Source organism: Phyllobates terribilis, unplaced genomic scaffold (assembly GCF_046119375.1).
Source record: "Phyllobates terribilis strain yellow unplaced genomic scaffold, ASM4611937v1 Scaffold_3__8_contigs__length_932513732, whole genome shotgun sequence".
NCBI lineage: Eukaryota > Metazoa > Chordata > Amphibia > Anura > Dendrobatidae > Phyllobates > Phyllobates terribilis.
The window spans coordinates 412,689,957-412,713,221 of record NW_027362763.1 but is presented as its reverse complement, the minus strand read 5'-3'; the positions used below and the strand labels follow the sequence as shown (position 1 = coordinate 412,713,221).

Sequence of the window (23,265 nt, the reverse complement as noted above, 5' to 3'; positions counted from 1 at the left end):
GATGATCTGACTCCAAGGGTGTTTTCTAGAAACACGCCGCAGTGGATGTTGCTGAGTGAAAATTGCAAATCTGATATTTTAGTGCCCAGTACATTGTAGTGACCAGTACATTATGTCCAGCTCGTGCTTCTGGACACACGCACCCGTAAATTAGGCGGGCTCTCATCACTGCAGAAATGCCAAACATGTGGATGCTAAATGTGGTTTAGGCACACTGTGGGGATAAGGAAGGTAGATGGCCATTTGTGTTTGGGAGTGCAGAATTTGCTGAATTTCTTTTGAGGGGAGCCATTTCACTTTTCCAGAGCCTTTCTACTACCAGTAACGTGGAAGCCCCCTATATTTCCATTAACAGATGACGGACCTGAGTGGGGGCTTTTTTTTGTGGATTGCGTTGCAGCTTTTATTGGGAACATTTTACATAACATTTTGGATCACGTTTATCCTGCGCTCTACGCTGAGCACTTACATCTGGTTTTCCATCTAAATTGGCGAATGATGTGATTCCGATTACACGCCTGACAGATCCAATCACTGTAATGAGGCAGCAGAGTTACTCTGGACTCCGTCTGGCCTTTGTTCAGCAGTGTCCTTCTTTTCAGAAAGTGCACAAAACTGTGGCCGACAGCGCTTTTATGCACGCTTAAAAAGACTGACACCGCTGGATCATTGTCCGGACGGCGTCCACAGTGTCTCCATCTGCCTCATTACAGGGAATCTTCTGCCGGGGGTTCCGTCTGAATCACATATTTCAGAGATTTACACGGAAACCCCGGTGTAAGGGCTCAGCATAGAGCGCAGGATAAATGTGAGCAGAGCCTTACTGCGATCTTTGGGAGACAGAATGAACAAATCAATTGTAGGTCAAGAATTGGTTTTATTTATTTATTACGCGATTCCTCATGTGGTATAAGTGATTAGACGACTTTATTCTTCGGGTCGGTGCTATTACAGCAATACTAGATTTATATTGTTTTTTCTCAGAGGATTGTATAGTTCTTATCCTGCTAGGTGCCACAAGGACAGATAAGTGGTACTAACATACCTACACTCCATAGCCTGTCTGATCTACACAAGGAGCACCTTCCGGTCTTGCTCTTGTAGTTTCAGTACATTAGTGTTTTATCAGCAGGAGATTATCACTTGAGGACTAGGTCTCAAATGAAAATCAGTCAGGCTAATCTGTGTAATCCCACCCCAACTACTGATTGTCCGTTTGCTGATAATGCAGTGTACACAGGAAGCTGCCAATTAGGAATGTGCTTGGTGTTAGACACATTTCAGCATTTTGATCACTGCTACATCTACAACAAAGAAAACAGGGATTCTATCAAAACTGCACCAAGCAGTCTAGTAAGTGATACAACGCTGGAATCAGGGTCTCTGCCCCTACACACTGCTCTCAGATTACATAGCAAAAATCTGCTCTCGGATTCCCTTTACAGGTATCACTAGAAATGTAACAGTAAGACATCGCAATGTTAGTGCGCGTTCTAAGATTATAGATAGAGCAGTGACTAGCGCTGGTCTATGGTTTTCCTGCATGACGCTTGGTAATCTTAGAATGTGCACTGATAGTGCACTCTGTTGCGGGCTCATTACTTCTGCCCAGAGGCGGCAAAGGAGGGCGCTATCACTGTACATATTGCACAGTGGCAGAATCTGCTGTGAATCTAAAGGAGATCTTTTACAAGCAAATTGATCGAAGTCAGCTGAAGTGACTGTACTGGAGAGGTAGTAACAGATGTCCCACACACACACACCCCCCCCCACACACCTGATGTATCACATGTCACATGATCCCCTGTGATAGATCATGTGATAGTTCACGTGAAATTAATTTGGCACAATATTAATATATTAATTATAATAATTTTTTTTAGGCTGTGTGCCCACTATGCGTTAAGCGTTTCCGCAGCGGCAATTCCGCTGCAGAAACGCTTAAAAAACGCTTGGTAGAAGGTCTGCCATGTTCCCCAATGATGATCCGCATGTGCTGTGCACATGCTGTGGAAATTTCCGCTGCGGATTATCATTGCGGAAAAATCCGCAGCACTACCAATTATTTTGCGGAAGTGCTGCGTTTTCGCCACCATAGACTTGCATTGGAACGCATGGAATCCACATCACTGCATCTGTTCATGCGGAATCCAAGCGTTTCAATGTGCGGATGGTACCTGGATCTGGAGGAGAGGAGACTCTCCTCCGGACCCGGGTACCATAATACCTGTAAAAAAAAGAATAAAATAAAAAGTAAATATTATACTTACCTTCCGATGGCCCCCGGTGTCTTTATCCGATGCGTCCTGGCTTGCCGGAAGCTCGCAGTAGACTAAAGGACCTCTGGTGGCGTCATTTAGTCAAGTGACGGGTCACGAGACCGCTGACATCAGCAGGCCATCAGAAGGTAAGTATATATTTATTTTTTATTTTTTACCATTCTTTTACGGTCACACTATATAAATCCATGCCGGTTGCATGGACTTATATAGTGTGACCAAGTTGACAAGCACTTTCCAAGTGATGCTAAAATCGCTTGCAAAGCGCTTGATAACCCGCATAGGAAACGCATGTGAAGAAAGCTTCACATCCGCATGTCCCGGGCAGGAAAAACACATGTACAATCCGCATGCGTTTTTTCTGCCAGGGAGATGCAGAAACGCTCAAAAAAAAACTGGAGCATTTCTGCATTGTGGGCACATAGCCTTACATTAATTGTATGGCTTAATATTGCGCACACGTAGCCATCTATACACAGTGGGAGGCCGCACGTAGCCATGTATACACAGCAGGAGGCTGCACGTAGCCATCTATACACAGCGGGAAGCCGCACGTAGCCATCTATACACAGCGGGAGGCCACACGGTGCCATCTATACACAGTGGGAGGCCGCACGAAGCCATCTATACACAGCAGGAGGCTGCATGGCACCATCTATACACAGCAGGAGGCCGCACGTAACCATCTATACACAGCGGGAGGCAGCATGTAGCCATCTATACACAGCAGGAGGCCGCACGGTGCCATCTATATACAGCAGGAGGCCGCATGTACCCATCTATACACAGCGGGAGGCCGCACGTAGCCATCTATACACAGCGGGAGGCCGCACGCAGCCATCTACACACAGCGGGAGGCCAAACGTAGCCATCTATACACAGCAGGAGGCCGCAGGTAGCCATCTATACACAGCAGGAGGCCGCACGTAGCCATCTATACAGAGCGGGAGGCCGCACGTAGCCATCTATACATAGCGGGAGGCTGCACGGTGCCATCTATACACAGCGGGAGTCCGCACGTACACATCTATACACAGTGGGAGGCCGCACATAGCCATCTGTACACAGCGGGAGGCCGCACGTAGCCATCTATACACAGCGGGAGGCTGCACGTAGCCATCTATACACAGCAGGAGGCCGCATGTAGCCATCTATACACAGCAGGTGTACATTCACACTGAAGGCATCAAAACTATGAATTAACACATGTGGAATTATATACTTAACAAAAAAATGTGAAACAACTGAAAATATGTCTTATATTCTAGGTTCTTCAAAGTAGCCACCTTTTGCTTTGATGACTGCTTTGCACACTCTTGGCATTCTCTTGATGAGCTTCAAGAGGTAGTCACCGGAAATGGTTTTCACTTCACAGGTGTGCCCTGTCAGGTTTAATAAGTGGGATTTCTTGCCTTATAAATGGGGTTGGGACCATCAGTTGTGTTGTGCAGAAGTATGGCTGATACACAGCTGATAGTCCTACTGAATAGACTGTTAGAATTTGTATTATGGCAAGAAAAAAGCAGCTAAGTAAAGAAAAACGAGTGGCCATCATTACGTTAAGAAATGAAGGTCAGTCAGTGCGAAAAATTGGGAAAACTTTGAAAGTGTCCCCAAGTGCAGTTGCAAAAACCATCAAGCGCTACAAAGAAACTGGCTCACATGAGGACCGCCCCAGGAAAGGAAGACCAAGAGTCACCTCTGCTTCTGAGGATAAGTTTATCTGAGTCACCAGACTCTGAAATCGCAGGTTAACAGCAGCTCAGATTAGAGACCAGGTCAATGCCACACAGAGTTCTAGCAGCAGACACATCTCTTCAACAACTGTTAAGAGGAGACTTTGTGCGGCAGGCCTTCATGGTAAAATAGCTGCTAGGAAACCACTACTAAGGACAGGCAACAAGCAGAAGAGACTTGTTTGGGCTAAAGAACACAAGGAATGGACATTAGACCAGTGGAAATCTGTGCTTTGGCCGATAAGTTCAAATTTGAGATCTTCGGTTCCAACCACCGTGTCTTTATGCGACGCAGAAAAGGTGAACGGATGGACTCTGCATGCCTGGTTCCCACCGTTTAGCATGGAGGAGGAGGTATGATGGTGTGGGGGTGCTTTGCTGGTGACACTGTTGGGGATTTATTCAAAATTGAAGGCATACTGAACCAGCATGGCTACCACAGCATCTTGCAGCGGCATGCTATTCCATCCGGTTTGCGTTTAGTTGGACCATCATTTATTTTTCAACAGGACAATGACCCCAAACACACCTCCAGGCTGTGTAAAGGCTATTTGACCAAGAAGGAGAGTGATGGGGTGCTACGTCAGATGACCTGGCCTCCACAGTCACCAGACCTGAACCCAATTGAGATGGTTTGGGGTGAGCTGGACCGCAGAGTGAAGGCAAAAGGGCCAACAAGTGCTAAGCATCTCTGGGAACTCCTTCAAGATTGTTGGAAGACCATTTCCAGTGACTACCTCTTGAAACTCATCAAGAGAATGCCAAGAGTGTGCAAAGCAGTCATCAAAGCAAAAGGTGGCTACTTTGAAGAACCTAGAATATAAGACATATTTTCAGTTGTTTCACATTTTTTGGTTAAGTATATAATTCCACATGTGTTAATTCATAGTTTTGATGCCTTCAGTGTGAATGTACAATTTCCATAGTCATGAAAATACAGAAAAATCTTTAAATGAGAAGGTGTGTCCAAACTTTTGGTCTGTACTGTATACATACACGCATAAACACATTTGAAACACAAAAATACATATAAACGGACATCACACAATGATATCTGCACACACATAGACTCACTCACTCAATCACACACTCACACACACACACTCTCACACACACTCTCACACACACACTCACACACACACTCACACACACACTCACACATACACTCACACATACACTCACTCACTCACCATCCCCCGGCTCGGCTCCAGTCGTCCAGCTCCTCTCCGGTGGTAAGTAGCAGTGCATGGCGCGCACTGCGTGACGTCACACTAGCAGACACGGCCACGCACATGGTCTCCTAGCTGTGACGCGGCCGGGCCAGCACAGGAAAGTTAACAGGTGCAGTGCTGGCCCGGCCGAAGAAGAAGCAGCGGCCCTGCGCTGCTGCTGGGGGAGCGGTCCGGGGCCCCCCTGCACCTCTGACTGATGGTATGTGCCGCGGCGCCGCACATACTTGCAGATTGCCCTCATTATAATCCGTCTATGATTGCAGAGGGTCTGAATTCTGGAATCCCCATTGATCCACAAATGATAAATGTATGATTGCTGGGGGTTCGAATGCTGGAATCCCCACTGATCCACAAGTGATAAATGTATGATTGCTGGGGGTCCGAATGCTGGAGTCCCCACTGATTCCAAGAACGAGGTTGCCAAAGTCCCCTGTGTGAATGGAGTGGAAGTGAGCATAAGCAACCACTTCTACATTCACTTTTATGGGGCGTATCTAGACAGCTGTTCTGCCAGTCCCATAGCAGTGAACATGGCAAACATGGAATTAATAGGGGCAGAGCGGTTTTATCCTTAAATAGCTGAAAATTGTATTTAGTGAGACAATTCTTTAAGCATGTTATTAGTGATGAGCGAACGTGCTTGCCACTGCTCGGTACTTGCCTGAGCATCATGGTGCTCGGTGAGTATTTAAGGGTTGCTTGGGCGGGAGCTCGGGTTCCCACCCTGCATGTTTGGCGCTCTTTAGAGAACCTACGAACTTGCAGGGATTGCTTGCCACGCACTATAATGCCGTAGCCATGTTGGTTGTGGGCATTACAGTGATTGGCTGGCCACACAGCGTCATCAGGTCTATATGCTCGTCATAGTCTACCCCGGAAACAGACAAAGTAAGGAGAGATGCTGCTGAGTCAGGGAGAGATTTGCTTGTTTATAGTTAGTATAGGTATTCCACAACATATACTGTATATATATATATCCATCTGAACTAACAGTTCTTCTGAGGACTAATCAAGCTGCATATTTTTAGTTGTGAAGGTGATAGCAGGAGTTCGGCAGGCAGGGTATGTGACAGACTGCAGTGCATGATACAGCACAAGAGGGTCCATTGCATGTTCAACTTCTGACTGATCCTGCTATGACAAATATTTGTAGACATAGCCCCAGATATCAGGGTCCAGGACAAATTTTTTTTTTACCTTAATCCTGATTATTTACTTAAAAAGCAATTCAGAGTACACCATTTTAGTGCTCCATTTGCTTGTTAGCACTGCAGAATACAGCCAGATCTTTTCCATATTACAGCGATAAAAAAACAGAAATTTGAATGAAATGTGGAAAATATTAGCCTTTGTTAAGCTATTCACACGAGGTCGCTGTGAAGAATAGTATTAGTAAATTACAGGCCTGCTATTTAAAACCGTGGTTCTCCGTCAGACGTATCACATACAACTGCGCTCCAAAATCAGCCATTTCCGGCTTCCATATCCATTTTGTTGCAGTGTGTCGGTAAAGTTATTCACATGAGTTCTCTGTGGAGAATAGTATTAGTAAACTACAGGTCTGCTATTTAAAACTGTGGTTCTCTGTCAGACATATCACATATAACTGCCTTCCAAAATCAGCCATTTCTGGCTTCCATTTCCATTTTGTTGCAGTGTGTCGGTCAAGCTATTCACACAAGGTCTCTGTAAAGAATGGTATTAGTAAATTACAGGCCTGCTATTTAAAAATGTGGTTCTTTGTCAGACATATTACATATAACTGCATTCCAAAATCAGCCATTTCTGGCTTCCATTTCCATTTTGTTGCAGTGTGTCGGTAAAGCTATTTACACGAGGTCTTTGTGAAGAATAGTATTAGTAAACTACAGGCCTGCTATTTAAAACCGTGGTTCTCTGTCAGACGTATCACATATAACTGCGTTCCAAAATCAGCCATTTCTGGCCTCCATTTCAATTTTATTGCAGTGTGTCAGTAAAGTTATTCCCACGAGGTCTCTGTGGAGAATAGTATTAGTAAACTACAGGCCTACTATTTAAAACTGTGGTTCTCTGTCAGACGTATCACATATAACTGCGTTCCAAAATCAGCCATTCCTGTCTTGCATTTCCATTTTCTTGCAGTGTGTTGGTCAAGCTATTCACACAAGGTCTCTGTGAAGAATGGTATTAGTAAACTACAGGCCTGCTATTTCAAACCGTGGTTCTCTGTCAGACGTATCACATATAACTGAGTTCCAAAATCAGCCATTTCCGGCTTCCATTTCCATTTTGTTGCAGTGTGTCGGTAAAGATATTCACACGAGGTCTCTGTGGAGAATAGTATTAGTAAACTACAGGCCTACTATTTAAAACCGTGGTTGTCTGTCAGACACATCACATATAACTGCGTTTCAAAATCAGCCATTTCTAGTGAACGTGGAAAATATTGTCCTCCATTTAAAATGGGAAGGTACGGGGTAGTGGACGTGCTGGTGATGGCGCATGCAGAGGCCGAGACCATGGCCGTGGGCAAGCTGAAATTGTGCCACAACAAACACCCACATCATGTCGCTCGACCTTCCTGTCCAATTACTAGTGGACTGCAGAACACCACTATTGAACACAGAGAAGGTTTCAAAAGGTTGTTGGTTGGATAGCAGATAATGCTTCCAGTCACTTTGCCATCACCACCACCTTGTCTTCCACACGGTCAAGTCTCAGTAGCCGTGAGTCTGGACCGCATATTCCTCACCCTGATCCTCCTTCCTCCAACCATGCCGAGTGCCCGGAGACAACTGATCCAACACTTGGACACTCAGAAGAACTGTTCACTTTTCCATTTGTAGATTTGGGCCTCTCGCCAGGCCAGATTCAAGCGAGTCAAGAGGAGAACGCGTGTAGTGATGTCCAAATATTTGAGCAGCCATGGTCACACGAAGGTAATGGTGGGAAAGTGCAATTACTGTCGCAAGAGGTAGATGATGATGATGAGACACAATTGCCAGAAAGTCAGGAGGAGGACCAGGGTGCAGAAGTGAAAGACGAGGTGGTGGATGATATAGTAACTGACCCAACCTGGCAGGGGGACATACAGAGCGAGGACAGCAGCACACAGGGGGAAGGAGGCAGGAAGAAGCAGTGTGGTGGCCGCAGACACAAGGCGGAAAAGCATTCCCCGTAACGCCAACACGACGGAAGTTGCCAGTACAACTGTTAGGTCTTCCCGAGTCTGGTTGTTTTTTAAAGACTCGGCAGATAACCCCAAAAAGGCCATTTGTACTACCTGCCAGGGCAGCATCACCAGGCGTAGCAAAGCTAGCAGCATGACCACCACCAGCATGATCAGGCACATGGTAGCAAAGCATCCAACTAAGTGGGCCGAACCCCAGGGTCCAGCAACAGTGTCTGCAGATGACACCACTGCTTCTCCCGCTGTTGTGCGTGCTCGCCAATCCCCTGTCCATGGTGCATGCAAAGATGCCTCCCACCCTGCACGTGTCGTTGCACACTCTCAACTAGCACCATCAGCAAGCACGTCCACGTCCTTGTCCCAGCGCAGCGTTCAGTTGTCCCTACCCCAGTCCTTGGAACGCAAGCGCAAATACGCAGACAACGCCCCACAGGCCACACTACAAAATTCCCACATTTCGCGAATGCTTGAGCTCGAAATGTTGCCTTTCAGGCTCGTGGAGATGGAAGCTTTCCAACACCTGATGATCCCTCAGTACTCGGTCCCCAGCCGCCACTATTTCTCCTGGTGTGCCATCCCCGCATTAAACGAGCACGTGTCCCACAACATTAGCCGTGCCCTCAACAACGCAGTTACTGGGAAAGTCCACCTAACCATGGACACGTGGACAAGTGCTTGTGGACAGGGATGGTATGTCTCTGTGGCGGCACGCTGGGTTAATATAGTGGACTCCGGGACCCTGTCGGACTTTGAGACGGAACACGTCCTCCCGACGCCGAGGATTGCGGGCCCTGGGTCAATCAGGGTTGCCTCCACATTCTACAGATCCTGCACCTCCTCCTCCTCTTCAGCTTCCATCTCTGAAAAGACCACATCAGTCACAAGCTGGAAGCACTGCAGCACTGCCTCAGCCAAGCCACAACAGGCTGTGCTGAAGCTAATATGCTTAGGTGACAAACCGCACAACGCTGAAGAATTGTGGATAGCTCTGAAAGAGCAGGCAGATCAGTGGCTGACGCTACAGGCTACAGCCAGGCATGGTCATGTGTGACACTGGCCGGAACCTGGTGGCGGCGCTGAGGAGAGGTGAGCTCACACACATACCATGCCTGGCCCATGTGCTTAACCTCGTGGTTCAGCAGTTTCTCAAAACCTACCCGGATCTGCCGGATCTGCTTGTCAAAGTACGCCGCGTGTGTGCCCATTTTAGAAAGTCAGCTACAGCTTCTGCCGCCCTTGTTGTGCTTCAGCAGTGTTTGCAGCTTCCAGCTCACCGACTGGTGTGCTATGTCCCCACTCATTAGAACTCTAAATTGCAGATGTTGGGAAAGATTTGTGAGCAGAAGAGGGCAGTTGTTCACTACCAGCATCGACAAGTCCATTGGTATTCAAGTCAGACTCCACACATAAGACCTCAGGAGTGGACATGGATGTCAGACATCTGTACCATCCTTTGAGGACTCCACCAAGATGGTGAGTGGCAATGATGCCATAGTTAGCATCACGATCCCACTTCTCTGTCTTCTGAAACGCTCTCTGCTCACAATTAAAGAGGATGCATTGCAGGCGGAGCACAATGAGATGGCGCAAGGAACCATACAGGGTGATTACACACAGCCCAGCCTCATCTCATTCCAATGTGGATTGGGTGGCCATGAGGAAGAGGAGGAGAAGGATGAACAGAAGCTAGTTTCCTGCGCTATAAAGGGTACTACCTGCACAACTGTCACACCGTCTGTTCAGTGTGGATGGCCTGAGGACAGGAAGGGGGAAGAGGAGGAGGAAGAGGAGGAGGAGAGCATGGTCAGTCGTCCTCTTGGTGAGGATATGGAAGTCTTGCCTGTTAGCAGTCTGTCACACATGGCTGAGATTATGTTATGCTGCCTTTCCCGTGACCCTCGCGTTGTCCAAATTTTGGGTGACAGTCATTACTGGTTGGTGACACTTCTAGACCCACGCTACAAGGAGAACTTTCTGTCCCTTATTCCCGCGCTGGACAGGCCTAATAAAATGGGGCAGTACCAGAATGCCCTTGTTGCAGAATTATTAAAAAAAATTCCCATTTGAAAACGCTGACGGCAGAGGTCACCGTTCGTTGGACAACCAAGGAGTACAGGCGAGATAGACACAAATCCAATCCAAAGGCAGGGGGACTCTGTCAAAGTTCTGGGACAGTTTTCTCAGACCCTCCCATCGCACAGGCCCTGAGGCATAGGGTACTCTCACAAGGATGGAAAAGTTTCGGAAGATGCTGAGGGAGCACCTTGCCGACCGTACCAACGACCTCCATGATTCCTCTGTGCCTTATAATTATTGGGTATCTAAGCTGAACACGTGGCATGAACTGGCTCTCTGCGCCTTGGAGGTCCTGGTCTGCCCTGCCGCTAGCATTTTGTCAGAGCGGGTTTTTAGTGCTGCCGGTGGAATTATAACCTATAGGCACATCCGCCTGTCAACTGAAAATGCTGACAGGCTGACTCTTATAAAAATGAAAAAGGGCTGGATTGGGCCAGATTTCTCAACATCACTGAATGATAGCAGCGTAACATAAACTCAAATCCAGTGTCTTTTTTTTGGGGAGGTCTATTCCCATCTACCTCTTCACCCACACATGGGTATACGCTTACTGATTTTGTCTATTTGCTCTTTTCCTCCTCCTTCTCCTCATCCTCCACCACCATATCACTGCCATATCTACCATATCACCATATCTACGTCTCTTTCAAGGGGCATTGGAGTGACTCCCAATTTTTGGCAGCCGTTGCAGTCACTGCATATGCAAGAACAGTATGGGAGACACACTCCTTTCTAATGGGAACATGTCATTACTGTGGCCCACCTCTATGTGTCTTTAAATTGTTATTGGGGTTTTTCCTAAATTTTGGCAGCCGCTGGACTCACTGCATACCCTATAACTGTATAGCAGACCCGCTACTTTCTAATGGGAACATATCATTACTGAGGCCCACCTCAATGTATCTTTAAATTGTTATTGGGGTTTTTCCTAAATTTTGGCAGCCGTTGGACTCACTGCATACCGTATAACTGGATAGCAGACCCACTCCTTTCTAATGGGAACATGTCGTTACTGTGGCCCAGCTCTGTGTCTTTAAATTGTTATTGGGGTTTTTCCTAAATTTTGGCAGCCATTGGACTCACTGCATACACTATAACTGGATAGCAGACCCACTCCTTTCTAATGGGAACATGCTGTTACTGTGGCCCACCTCTATGTGTCCTTAAATTGTTATTGGGGTTTTTCCTACATTTTGGCAGCCGTTGGACTCACTGCATACCCTATAACTGTATAGCAGACCAGCTCCTTTCTAATGGGAACATGTTGTTACTGTGGCCTATCTCTATGTGTCTTTAAATTGTTATTGGGGTTTTTCCTAAATTTTGGCAGCCGCTGGACTCACTGCATATCCTATAACTGTATAGCAGACCAGCTCCTTTCTAATGGGAACATGTTGTTACTGTGGCCTATCTCTATGTGTCTTTAAATTGTTATTGGGGTTTTTCCTAAATTTTGGCAGCCGTTGGACTCACTGCATACCGTATAACTGTATAGCAGACCCACTCTTTTCTAATGGGAACATGTTGTTACTGTGGCCTATCTCTATGTGTCTTTAAATTGTTATTGGGGTTTTTCCTAAATTTTGGCAGCCGTTGGACTCACTGCATACCGTATAACTGTATAGCAGACCCACTCTTTTCTAATGGGAACATGTTGTTACTGTGGCCCAGCTCTATGTGTCTTTAAATTGTTATTGAGGTTTTTCTCAAATTTTGGCAGCCGTTGTACTCACTGCATACACTATAACTGAAAAGCAGTCCCGCTCCTTTCTAATGGGAACATATCGTTACTGTGGCCCACCTCTATGTGTCTTTAAATTGTTATTGGGGTGTTTCCCAAATTTTGGCAGCCCTTGCAGTCACTGCATGGGCTTACCACTATAGGAGACCCACTCCTTTATAATGGGAACATTTTGTTTTACTGAGACCCTTCTCTATGTCACTTCAAAGGGGTATTGAGGTGCATCCAAATTTTTGGCAGCCCTTGCAGTCACTGCATGCGCAATAACAGTATAGTAGACCCACTGTTTAATAATGGGAACAACAAACCATAGCCGACTGCTTGCCCTTTAAGAATAGTAAGGGCCTCCTGATGGCCCTATAAAATTAGTGTTTGTGACTTTCAGAGTCCCTCCTTCATAAATGAAACAGGATGTGTCTGATGATGTCTCATACACCACATTACAAGATAAGGTAGTAAAATGTTAAAATGACATTTACCGGTGAATGTATTTTTCACCGTTGAAAGCAATGCAAAAGTGCAAAAATGCATCAAAAATGCTACGTGTGAACATAGCCCAAGGTGTGAAGGAGCATTTTTGGTTTTGAATATTTATTTTGCCTTATATACCAGCCATTATCCAGGAAAGGATGTTCCTTAACCTTTTTTTCCCAGGAAAATCCATTGAGCACTTCCCATTGATTTGGGCATTTTTAGACCCTCTGCAGACCGCCGGGAGGGTGGCGGGGGGCGCCGCTCGAGTTTCCCATAGACTGACATTGGGCTCGTTGCTCGGGCCAAGCACTCGAGCATTTCAATTTGCTCGACCCAAGCAGCGAGTACCCAAGCATTTTAGTGCTCACTCATCACTTCATGTTATTAGTATCTAATCTTAATTTTCAAAAGACAACATTGTAAGGCAACATCTTTGCACTCACCTCAAGGCGTAGAAAATAAAGTAATGTGGGGAAAGATGTCTTTCGGTTCACACTTTCCAAACTCTGGAGATCAGATTTAACTTGGAATTTCCAAGTAGATGGATTTATTTTGTCGTTAGCTTCAACCAAAAAAAAGATGGCTTGGTGACCTCCATCTGAGTAGCAAAAAATTAAATTTTATCAGTCAACTTCATAGCATTGCATAGTCAAGATTAGAAGATGAAAGCAATGATGGTAATAGCTGTTAAGGGAAATACCTTCTATATTATCAGATTTTCAATTCATACTGCCGAATTCACGGATAGCATAAATCGAAGCCTGGCTGCATGAGTGCAGCCAGGTACATATTTCTCTGAAATGCTCCAGCATTTCAGATAAACCATAGTTTGAAGAACGAACTAGGGACCATATGAAGAGAAGAAAGTAGTCCAACTCCACCTCCTGTCAGCTTTTCTCCACAGTGCTGTAGTTGATTGACAGGTTTCTCCCTATGTACAAACATGGGATAGACCTGTCAATCAGCAGAGTAGTACAAGGAGAAACCAGCCGCGCACTTGTCTAGTATGGTCTGTGCATATGGTCCACAGCTGGCTCTTCAAAGTATGTTTACTCTGATACACCGGAATTTTTCAGAGAAGAACCTACCTGGCTGCAATTGTGCAGCCAGGCTCTGATCCATGCTGCCTGTCATTTGGGCAGTATGAATCAAGTGACATGTTCCCTTTAACAAAAGATGGCTACTATTTTATATTGTCTTACTTTAGTCCAAAAAAAGTAAAATACTTTATTATACCCTTATGGATGAAATGTCATTATGTCTTAAAAAAATTATACTATCCAATCACGAGACATTCTGTTCCAATTTATTGGCTACCATATTTTAAACAGGACTGTTTAAGGAAGACTGTAAATTACTTCTCCAGCCGTTACTAGCCCTGCCTCAACTTTATTTCAGATGTGTTGCTGCCGTCAATTACTAACTGAGTTAATTTTTTCAAATGAAATGGAAAAATATCTAACCTTCTGATCTGTGTTCCATGTTTTGTTGTGGATAAAATATGGCTATAAGAGATTCCCAAATCATTGCATTCTTGCTTTCTCTACATTTTACACAGCATCCCAACTTATTTGGAATCAGGTTTGTACATACAGTATTTACTGTATCTGTGCAGTATATATAGATACACCATATATGTACAGTACTGTGAAAAAGTTTTAGCAGGTGTGGATAAAAATGCTGCAAAGTAAGAGTGATTTAAAAAAATAAGAAACTGAACAAAAGAGAAATCTAAATCAAACCAATATTTGATGTCACCACTCTTTGTCTAGAAAATAGCCTAAATTCTTTTAGCTATACTCGCACATAGTCAGGGATTTTTCATGATTATAGTTAGGTATAAGAGTGACCAATTTTACCAAACAGGTAATAATGAACAAAACTGGCAGCAACCAGTGGGACCCAGCTACACCTATCTACTGTTCGGAGAAGACTGGCCAGAAGTGGTCTTAATGGAAGAATTGACATATCTTTGACATGGAAACAAGGCTAGGCGACTCAAATATGAATGAAAACATAGGAATGGATGCGAAGAGAAATGTCAGGAGCTGCTCTGATTTGATATATCAAAATGTGAAATATTTGGCTGTAACAGAAGGCAGTTTGTTGGCTGAAGGACTGGAGAGCGGTACAATAATGAGGTCTGCAGGACACAGGGTTGGTGAAGGTTCCTTGCAAGTTTGAGGCTGCATTTCAGCAAATTGAGTTGGGGATTAGATCAGGATAAAGCTGTCCACAATGCTGAGAAATACAGGCAGATACTTATCCAACATGCAATGACATCATGTAGGCATCTGATTGGCTTCTGCAGCAAAATAACAACCCCAAAGCATGGTCACACCAAATATTAATTTGATTTAGATTTCTTTTTGTGTTCATTCACTTTGCATTTTGTTAACCGACAAAAATAAACTATTAACACTTCTAATTTTGAAAGCATTTTCACTGTGCAGCATTTTTTCCATACCTGCCTAAAACTTTTCCACAGTATTGTATATATAGTGGAGCAGAGTATCCATGGTTTGGGTAGGAAGAGGATCCCAGGACAAACAAGCCTGACTATCTGGCTGGAAGCTGGAGCTGCTCCCCTTTATAAAACCCATACAGAATCAGATGGGGCATTTCATAAAAATATAAAGATAGAAAATTGGTTCTCATGGTTGAAGCCACCTTCCAACCCTACTCTCCATACAGAATTATCTAACAACTAAAGGCGTTCGATCTGTCACAAAAAAAGTGTCCTTTATATACCCTTTACAGAATGAGCCACACGAGGCGTCTGCTTACAATAGCTACACATAATGCATGAATATTACGACTTATTCACCTCAATACAGTGTTATCTTTAAGTTGGGACCCCGTCTTACATGATCAGATTCAAGTGAGAACTTTTCACCACAAGAACCCCTAACATATACCATATAGAGTGCTTCACAATTGTAATTTAATTACTTAACAAAGTTCCCTCTACCCACTAGTGTCATCTAGCAGTGGGGTTCTCTCTACCCTCCACAGTGTCATCTGGCAAAGGGGTACCCTTTACTCCCACAATGTCATCTAACAGTAGGGTCCACTCCACTCTACTTGTGCGGAGTCATGGAGATGTGGAGTTTATCTGCTCCAGTGTGAGTGCAGGGCACTGAGCAGTAGGTCAGTAGTTCTAAATTTTACATAAAGTTGAAAAAATTAGGAGCAGCAGAAGTGATGAGAAGTGCATGGAAGATGTCCCTGCTGTTGGAATCGCTATTGTCCCAGGGCAGTGTCTGTCCTTATCTCCTCGTCATCCACATTCGCGGCCATTGTTGTTCAGTGCAGTAGTGGACACATGTATTTCTGCAATGTAGAACTGAATACTGTTCTGCCCACACCTCCACCTGTCCTGTCCATTTTCAGTGTGGCTGGAAGGAAGCTTTGGTGCTTGCTTCTCTATGCTAGCCAGGCCAAAGGGTGAGGGGCCCAGAAATGCTACAGCTCCTGTGCAGCATCAGGAGCACAAGGACAGGAGGATGCTGACCAGAATTATGTGTGGTCACTGTGTCAATGGAGGCCCTGATACAAGTGTTACCCCCTTATAGAAACTGCAGAACCCACCTGAGATGAGAAGTTGGTTGGCCTCATAGTAGATGAGGCTCTGGCACCCCCATTCTGGTGGTTTGAGATGGACTGGAGAACCCTTTTAAGATTTTATCAGCCAGTTTTGCATATTTTCCTCCATCTTTTCACTTAAACTGTATACAGACTTTGTAAGACTGGTGATCGATAAGCAGTGCACAAGTCTGAAGGATTTTTTTCCCACATTTTATTATTTGAGTCAGAAAAATTATGGTAAAACTATTTTTTCCTATGATTAAATAGGAAATGCACTCCAAAAAAAAAGTTGTTCAGTTACAAATTTTCAGTTTCTCCAGATTGTTAAAGAATAGGCTGCCCAAAAGACATTTTTGGTACTTATGACCCCCATAGTAAATGCAGGTAACATTGCAAACACCAACATGTGTCAAGAGTAGAAGAATATCTGCAGTTAACCCTTTCCTTGCAGATGCAGTTATGCCGATCTTCCCTCAAATATACACCCTTCCCAGTGTGAGGTGTACTGACCCTGCAGAAACCTGTTGACAAGTTGGAGATTGTCAGCTTCCAGGATGAAGGCTTCTAAGGCAGCGGAGCTCTCTTCGCTAACATTATCCACTGCTTGCTGCACTTTTCCTGATATCCACCAGTGTCTCTCGTCCATTGCTCTTCTTTAATGAAACAAATATTACAATCTGAGCATCTCTCGCAGTCAGCCTCCTATATAGAGAGCTGCACCTTGTCAAGCTGCGGCTGTTGTCATGGCCAACAGTAAACAGTCCACACAATGAAGCTGTAACCCTTCCATTAACTCCTGGGGGGTGAAATGAACAATGGCACTTGTGTTTGTACCTCCTCACTCAAGCTGTTTGTTATGGACTTAGTACACATACAACCAAGTGAGGCAGCTTCACGAAAAATCAGAGAAGTTACTGCCCATCTCACCTGCCCCCTGTGAGCGGGTCAGAACAGGGCATCTAAGAGAATTATAGTGAATCCGTTATTTATTAGGTTGTTTGTTGTTAGGGATTTTTTTTTATGTTTTGTTTTTCTACGTTATATACATCTATCATAAAAAAAAGTATATTTTCTGTCCTATTTATGCTATGGGCGAATTCTAGTGAAAATGGTGCAGCTGATCCGCAAATTTCACCCTTAGCATCTGCAGCATAAGTTGTTGTGCTGCGAATTTCAGATCCCCAGCAATTGTTAATTTATGCCTGGGCCTGGATGTTTCTTGTAACGTATCGTATCGTATGCATAATATTTTTAAAACTATCATCTATATCACTGCTACAGTAAAACACAGTGGATTAGCTCTCCGAATATCCAGGAAGAAAATCATATTGCATACTTTTTTGTATCTTTTCTTTGGTGCTTGGAAGGATATGTTCACATTACGTTGCATCTGAAGCCCTGAAAATCAGGCGAAACCCCTGATGGGGATATTCACTTTAATAAGGCAGAGTGAGTCACTTGTCCTCTGTCTGGACTCTGTCTTGGTAGTGTCAGCCTTTTGCCACAGCCCCACTGTCAGTATTTGGTCAGTATTTTTTCTCAGGAGTGGGAGCCAAAACCAGGTGAGGAACAATCATAGAAAAGGTATAATAGAAACAAGTCACCAATTCTGCATTTATTACCCGCTTCTGAGAAAAAATACTGACCGAATACTGATAGTGAGGCTGTGGCCTTTCTGTTGATGACGCTTTATACCTGCCTCAGAAAGGCAAATACTACTGAAAAGAAGGCCAGACGGAGCACAAAGTGACTCCCCCAGTCTCATTAGGCTATGTGCCCACGTAGCGTTCTTGTAGCGTTTTTGCAACGTTTTTACGGCCGTGAAAACGCTTGTAAAACCGTTTGCCATGCAAAGCAATGTGAATTCAGATGAGCAAATTAGCGCGCTGAATTCGCATTGCGTTGCAAAACGCAGCATGACCATTTCTACCATGATTACTCCACAAATTCGCGGCCATTAAGGAACATTGAAACGCAGCAAACCCTGCGTTTCAATTAAATTCAATGGCCGTGAATTTGCGGAGCAATCGCGGTGCGTGTGGTACCCAGGATGAAGAGGAGACAACAACTCCTCTTCATCCCAGCTACGACACGGTGAAAAAAAGAAATAAAAAATGTAAAAATAAAAAAAACCTGTATACACACCTCTCCGGTCTCCTCCCGACGGCAATCCTCTCTCCTCGGCATCCCGCGGTGTACTGGCAGGACCTGCGGTGACGTTGTGGCGCCCTGCTGCGCATTGGTGCCACAGATCCCTGAGGGGTGCATGGACGGATTCCTCCACAAGAGGCCCTCATAGCATTCACACACCTCCACCCTACCACCTCAGACCACCAGAGGGAGCCCGAATAGGGATATATATACTGGAGGGTGGAGTTAGGCAGTCAGTCTAGAGTCTGGAGTCCACAGAGAGTGAAGTCTGTGTGAAGTCTGCTGCAGCCAGAGAGGAACTCCTGCAGAAGCTAGCCTGCAGTGGAGCTCAGTCAGTCCAGTCCAGACTCAGAGAGCTCAGATTAGTGAGCCAAGGGCGTGCCGACGCCAAAAGAGCGGTGAAGAGTAGCGAGGCCTACTACCCGTGTGAAGCCTAGTGAGGGCCCCGAGCGTGGCCGAAGGCAAGTGGAGTAAGCAAGTAACATAGGGGGCAGAGGAGCTTTACCCGCTCACCCCAAAACCATTTACCGGACACCGGGTCCGCGTCTGCAGGGATTCCTTACATCCAGCAGAAACAACCGGAACCCCTGGCGAACTATATGTCCCAGGAACACCAAAAGCTGACCGTTATACCTGGGTCAGGAGTCACGGAGGCCCAAGAGACCAGGGAGTGTGATCTCCAACAGAGGGCCCTACCACCAGGTCAGCAGGTGCAAGACAGAGACCAAGTTAGGCCTAGCTCCAGGCAGGTCAGAAACTTATCAAGGAAAGGCAAGGAACAGGAGGCCCCACACCCGCTCACTGGGGAGAGTCCTGATATGCACCCTTCACCCTGAAGTACCCTGGACCGTGCCAGAAACACCACCAGTAAAGGTACTGAAGTGAACTGTTGTGTGTGTGCCTATTCTTCCTCTGACCCGGCTGGGTCCTCTGTCCTGCATCCTTCTTCTACGCTGCCCTGAGGCCCTGCTCCACCTGTGGGGAGCCGCACCAACTAAGCTGCCTGAACACCGGCCTCAGAGGACTGTCGCAGCGCTGGTGGTCCTCACCAGACACCACAGGTGGCGTCACGAACATTCCCCTATCCCATATAACTTCCCCTATACCCTTTTAAGAGTGACCCCAGGGTACAGGCCCAGGAGCCGACCATCGCAACATCCCCCAAGGTCAGGCAACAACAAGGGTCGGACGCCGAGTCGTCCCCCATCCCCTGGGCGCGTCATCTCTTCCTGGCGTCACGAACAGGATTCCGTGCCCGCTGCAACGACGGAGTGTTGTGCCCGTTGCCACCGGGTACTGTGCGAATAAATCAGAACTGTGTATTTAACTGTGGCGAAGATCGCCGCCATTGTTGTGCCGCCGAGCGGGAAGAAGGGCGTAACCGTGGGAAACTGGGAGGCGTACCTGCTGAAGCGCGCAAAGCCCCGGACGTCAAGCCAGGAAGCGCCAGGTCCTGGAAGGAGCCCTGATGAGCGCTCTGACGTAGGACGCAAGCGACGCAAGGTCCTGAAGGAAGACCGTCACCTGCGGAGCTGCGGCCTACCGGAAGAAAAGAAAAGAAGGTAGGCCACGGTTCGCTAGGGGGGCGCCAGAATGTCCGAAGAGCAGCACAACGCCGGAGTACCGGTTACCGGCTCTGATGATCAACCCGCGCTCGGCGCCAAGCAGGCCGGAGCAGCCGCTCCACCAGCAGGGCTTGTAACCCCTGTCATACCCATGGCCCTACCGTACATCCTTGGAGCGAAGTGGCTCCCCCAGTACAGCGGCAAACCAGATACCCTGTCTGGATTTAAAAGGAAAATATGCGGTATACTGGACATGTACTCTATGACAGGCAAGCAAAGAGCCGCTGTTGTATTGGGACAATTGACTGATGCTGCGGAGCGAGAAGTAGAAACCTGGTTGGCCGCAGACCAGGAGTCAGTGTCCGCAATCTTTAAAAAGTTACAGACTGTCTTTGAGAATCGTACTGAGACAGACCTCTGGATGAGGTTCTACAACTGCTCTCAGCAACCGGAGGACAGTGCTCGGGACTATGCCTGGCGTTTACAAGGGGCCCTGCGAGCTCTGAAACAGGTTAGTCCAACCAGCATCAATTATGAAAATAGAATGCTGAATGAACAGTTTATCCAGGGACTGAGGTCTCAAGAGGAGAGCAGGACTGTGCGTTGGTGGTCCCTGGATCATCCAGATGCCACCTTTGATACCCTTAAGGACATGGCTATAAAAGGACTGCAGCCCCTGGAAACAACTGCTATCCAATGTTACCAGGGTGGGGCCACCCCAGTGCCTGCAGCGTCCACCTTTTCCCCGGTGGCTGCTGGAGCTAAGGTGCAAGCAACGTCCCTTAGTGAGCTGGACAGCCTGCGCTCTGAAGTGCGTCAGTTGAGCAAAACCCTGACCACTGTACTGAGTGCCCTGCAGCTGCGGATGGAGCCCGAGGAGGAAGGAAGGATCCTGCTAGCCGACAGCCCTGATGATGTCCCCTGGATGAGAAGGAGGAGGAGGACAACGCCACCCCCTGGGAGGACCAGCGACCAACGCCGCCCACCGAAGGACCCTGTCTGCCACAAGACAGGTCACGCCATCTGGAGCTGTCCTTTAAACGAGCAAACCCTGGGGCCGAGGGCCGACACCCAGGAGTAGACCCCTCAGGTCCATCAAACTGGTACCGCAGGTTCGTGGGAGGAAGACCTTTCCTGTCCATCGTGCTGGATGGCATCGCGACACCCGCTCTGCTGGACACAGGATCTCAGGTAACCATCATGCCTGATGTCCTCTACAAAAGGTTCTGGTCCATAGACGAACTTCACCTACCAGATCCAAATCTTTCAGTGTATGCCTCAAACGGCCTCCCCCTTAACCTAGTAGGGGGTTAAGGATGTGGCAGTAAAGGTGGGAAGAGTGTAACTGAAGGACAAGGGACTTGTATATGGTACTTGGCACAAATATTGTTAGTAACTGCTTGGGAGAAGTGTTGTTCTTGCTCCAACAGATAGCTGACACTGCCAGACTAGGGCAGAGAAGGGCACTACAGAAAGAGATCCGAGCCCTTATGTGCCAGCAACAGGTAAAGCTAACAGGCGGTGAAATTGGTAATGTACGGGTGACAGACCCGGTACCCATTGTGATCCCCCCAATGAGTGAAATGCTGATTTGGTGTAGAGCAGCAATAGGTCTCAAAGGATGGAGCTACCAGGCGGTAGTAGAGCCCCTTAGCTCAGACCATAGACCTACACTCTTAACTGCCAGAGGGGTAGTGGATGTACGCAATGGGAGGGTGCCCGAATGCCTCCTAAACTATGGGGAGGACAAGATTAGATTACCACGCCAAACTGTACACAGTAGATAACAACTCCATACACACGGCGGAGTCCTTAACCTCACCAGACGAAGTGGAACATAATGACCCGGGAACCCAGGTGGAGGATTGGTGTCAACAGCTCCATGTTGGGACAGACACCACTTCTGCCCATCAGAAGCAGGATGTACACCGGGTGGTTCAGGAATACGTGCAGGTATTCAGTAAGCACCCACTTGACTTTGGGAGGATTAAAGGGGTACATCACCATATCCCCACAGATAACCATCCACCCATCAGGCTTATACCACCAGCACACTACCAGAAGGCGAAGGAGATGTTGCACGACACGAAGAAGGCAGGGGTAGTAAGGGATAGTTGTAGTCCCTGGGCAGCTCCCCTAGTTCTAGTCAGGAAAAAAGACGAAGCATGAGAATGTGTGTAGATTACAGACAAGTGAATCGCATTACACATGAAGACGTATAGAGGAATCCCTGGCTGCCTTAAAGTCTGCAAATTACTTCTCCACCCTTGACCTCACTAGTGGGTACTGGCAAGTAGCTGTTGCTGAGGAGGATCGGGAGAAGACGGCCTTCACCACCCCGATGGGACTCTGCGAGTTCAATAGTATGCCGTTTGGACTCTGCAATGCCCCCGTAACGTTCCAGAGATTGATGGAGTGCTGCCTGGAACACCGCAACTTCTAGACTGTACTACTATACCTGGACGATGTGATAGTGTACTCCAAAACGTATGAGGACCACTTGAAGCACCTGGCGGAGGTATTTGAGTCACTGTCATGGTATGGGATGAAGCTGAAGCCCTCAAAGTGCCACCTGCTCAAGCGAAAGGTACAGTACCTGGGGCACATCGTTAGTCCAGAGGGAGTAGCACCAGACCCAGAGAAGGTCACTGCCATCCAGAAATGGCCGGAGCCGAAGAGCCTCAAGGAGGTACGTCAGTTCCTGGGACTAGTCGGGTATTACCGGAGGTTTGTGAAGGACTATATCAAGAAAGTGGCGCCTTTGCAAGATCTCCTGGTAGGACAGTCCGGGAGAGTCAGAACCCCCCCCGTTCCAGTGGGGAAAGGAGCAAGCTGAATCCTTTGAGGTGATGAAGGAGATCCTGACCGGCGAAGAGATCCAAGCCTACCCTGACTACAGCCAACCGTTCCTGCTGTACACTGATGCCAGCAACGAGGGATTAGGAACTGTGTTAAGTCAGAAGCAGAATGGCCGAGAGAAGGTGATCGCCTATGCAAGCAGGAAGCTCCGCCCGACCGAGAGGAACCCAGAGAACTATAGCAGCTTCAAGTTGGAGTTCCTGGCCCTGGTCTGGGCCATCACCAAGCGGTTCAAGCACTACCTAGCCTCCAGTAAGTTCACTGCCTTCACTGATAATAACCCCTTGACTCAGCTGGAAACAGCCAAGCTAGGAGCCATGGAACAACGATAGATGGCTCGGCTGTCAAACTACCAATTCACTATTAAGTACCGGGCGGGCCGCAAGAACGCC

The 23,265-nt window shown here is 46.9% G+C and overlaps 1 protein-coding gene across 1 annotated transcript in view; it reads right to left on the bottom strand.

Annotated features, from left to right (window-relative positions):
• Nucleotides 1-17,037, bottom strand: part of LOC141259500 (dynein axonemal heavy chain 5-like) — a 482,742-nt gene extending 465,705 nt beyond the window's left edge. The window contains exons 1-2 of the mRNA XM_073675609.1: nucleotides 16,809-17,037; nucleotides 13,154-13,308 (exon numbers count right to left, since the gene is read on the bottom strand). Of these exons, the coding sequence (XP_073531710.1) occupies nucleotides 13,154-13,308; nucleotides 16,809-16,944 (291 nt within the window). The 5' untranslated portion in view covers nucleotides 16,945-17,037. The remainder of the gene's footprint in view (nucleotides 1-13,153; nucleotides 13,309-16,808) is intronic.
• Between the last annotated feature and the right edge of the window lie 6,228 nt (nucleotides 17,038-23,265).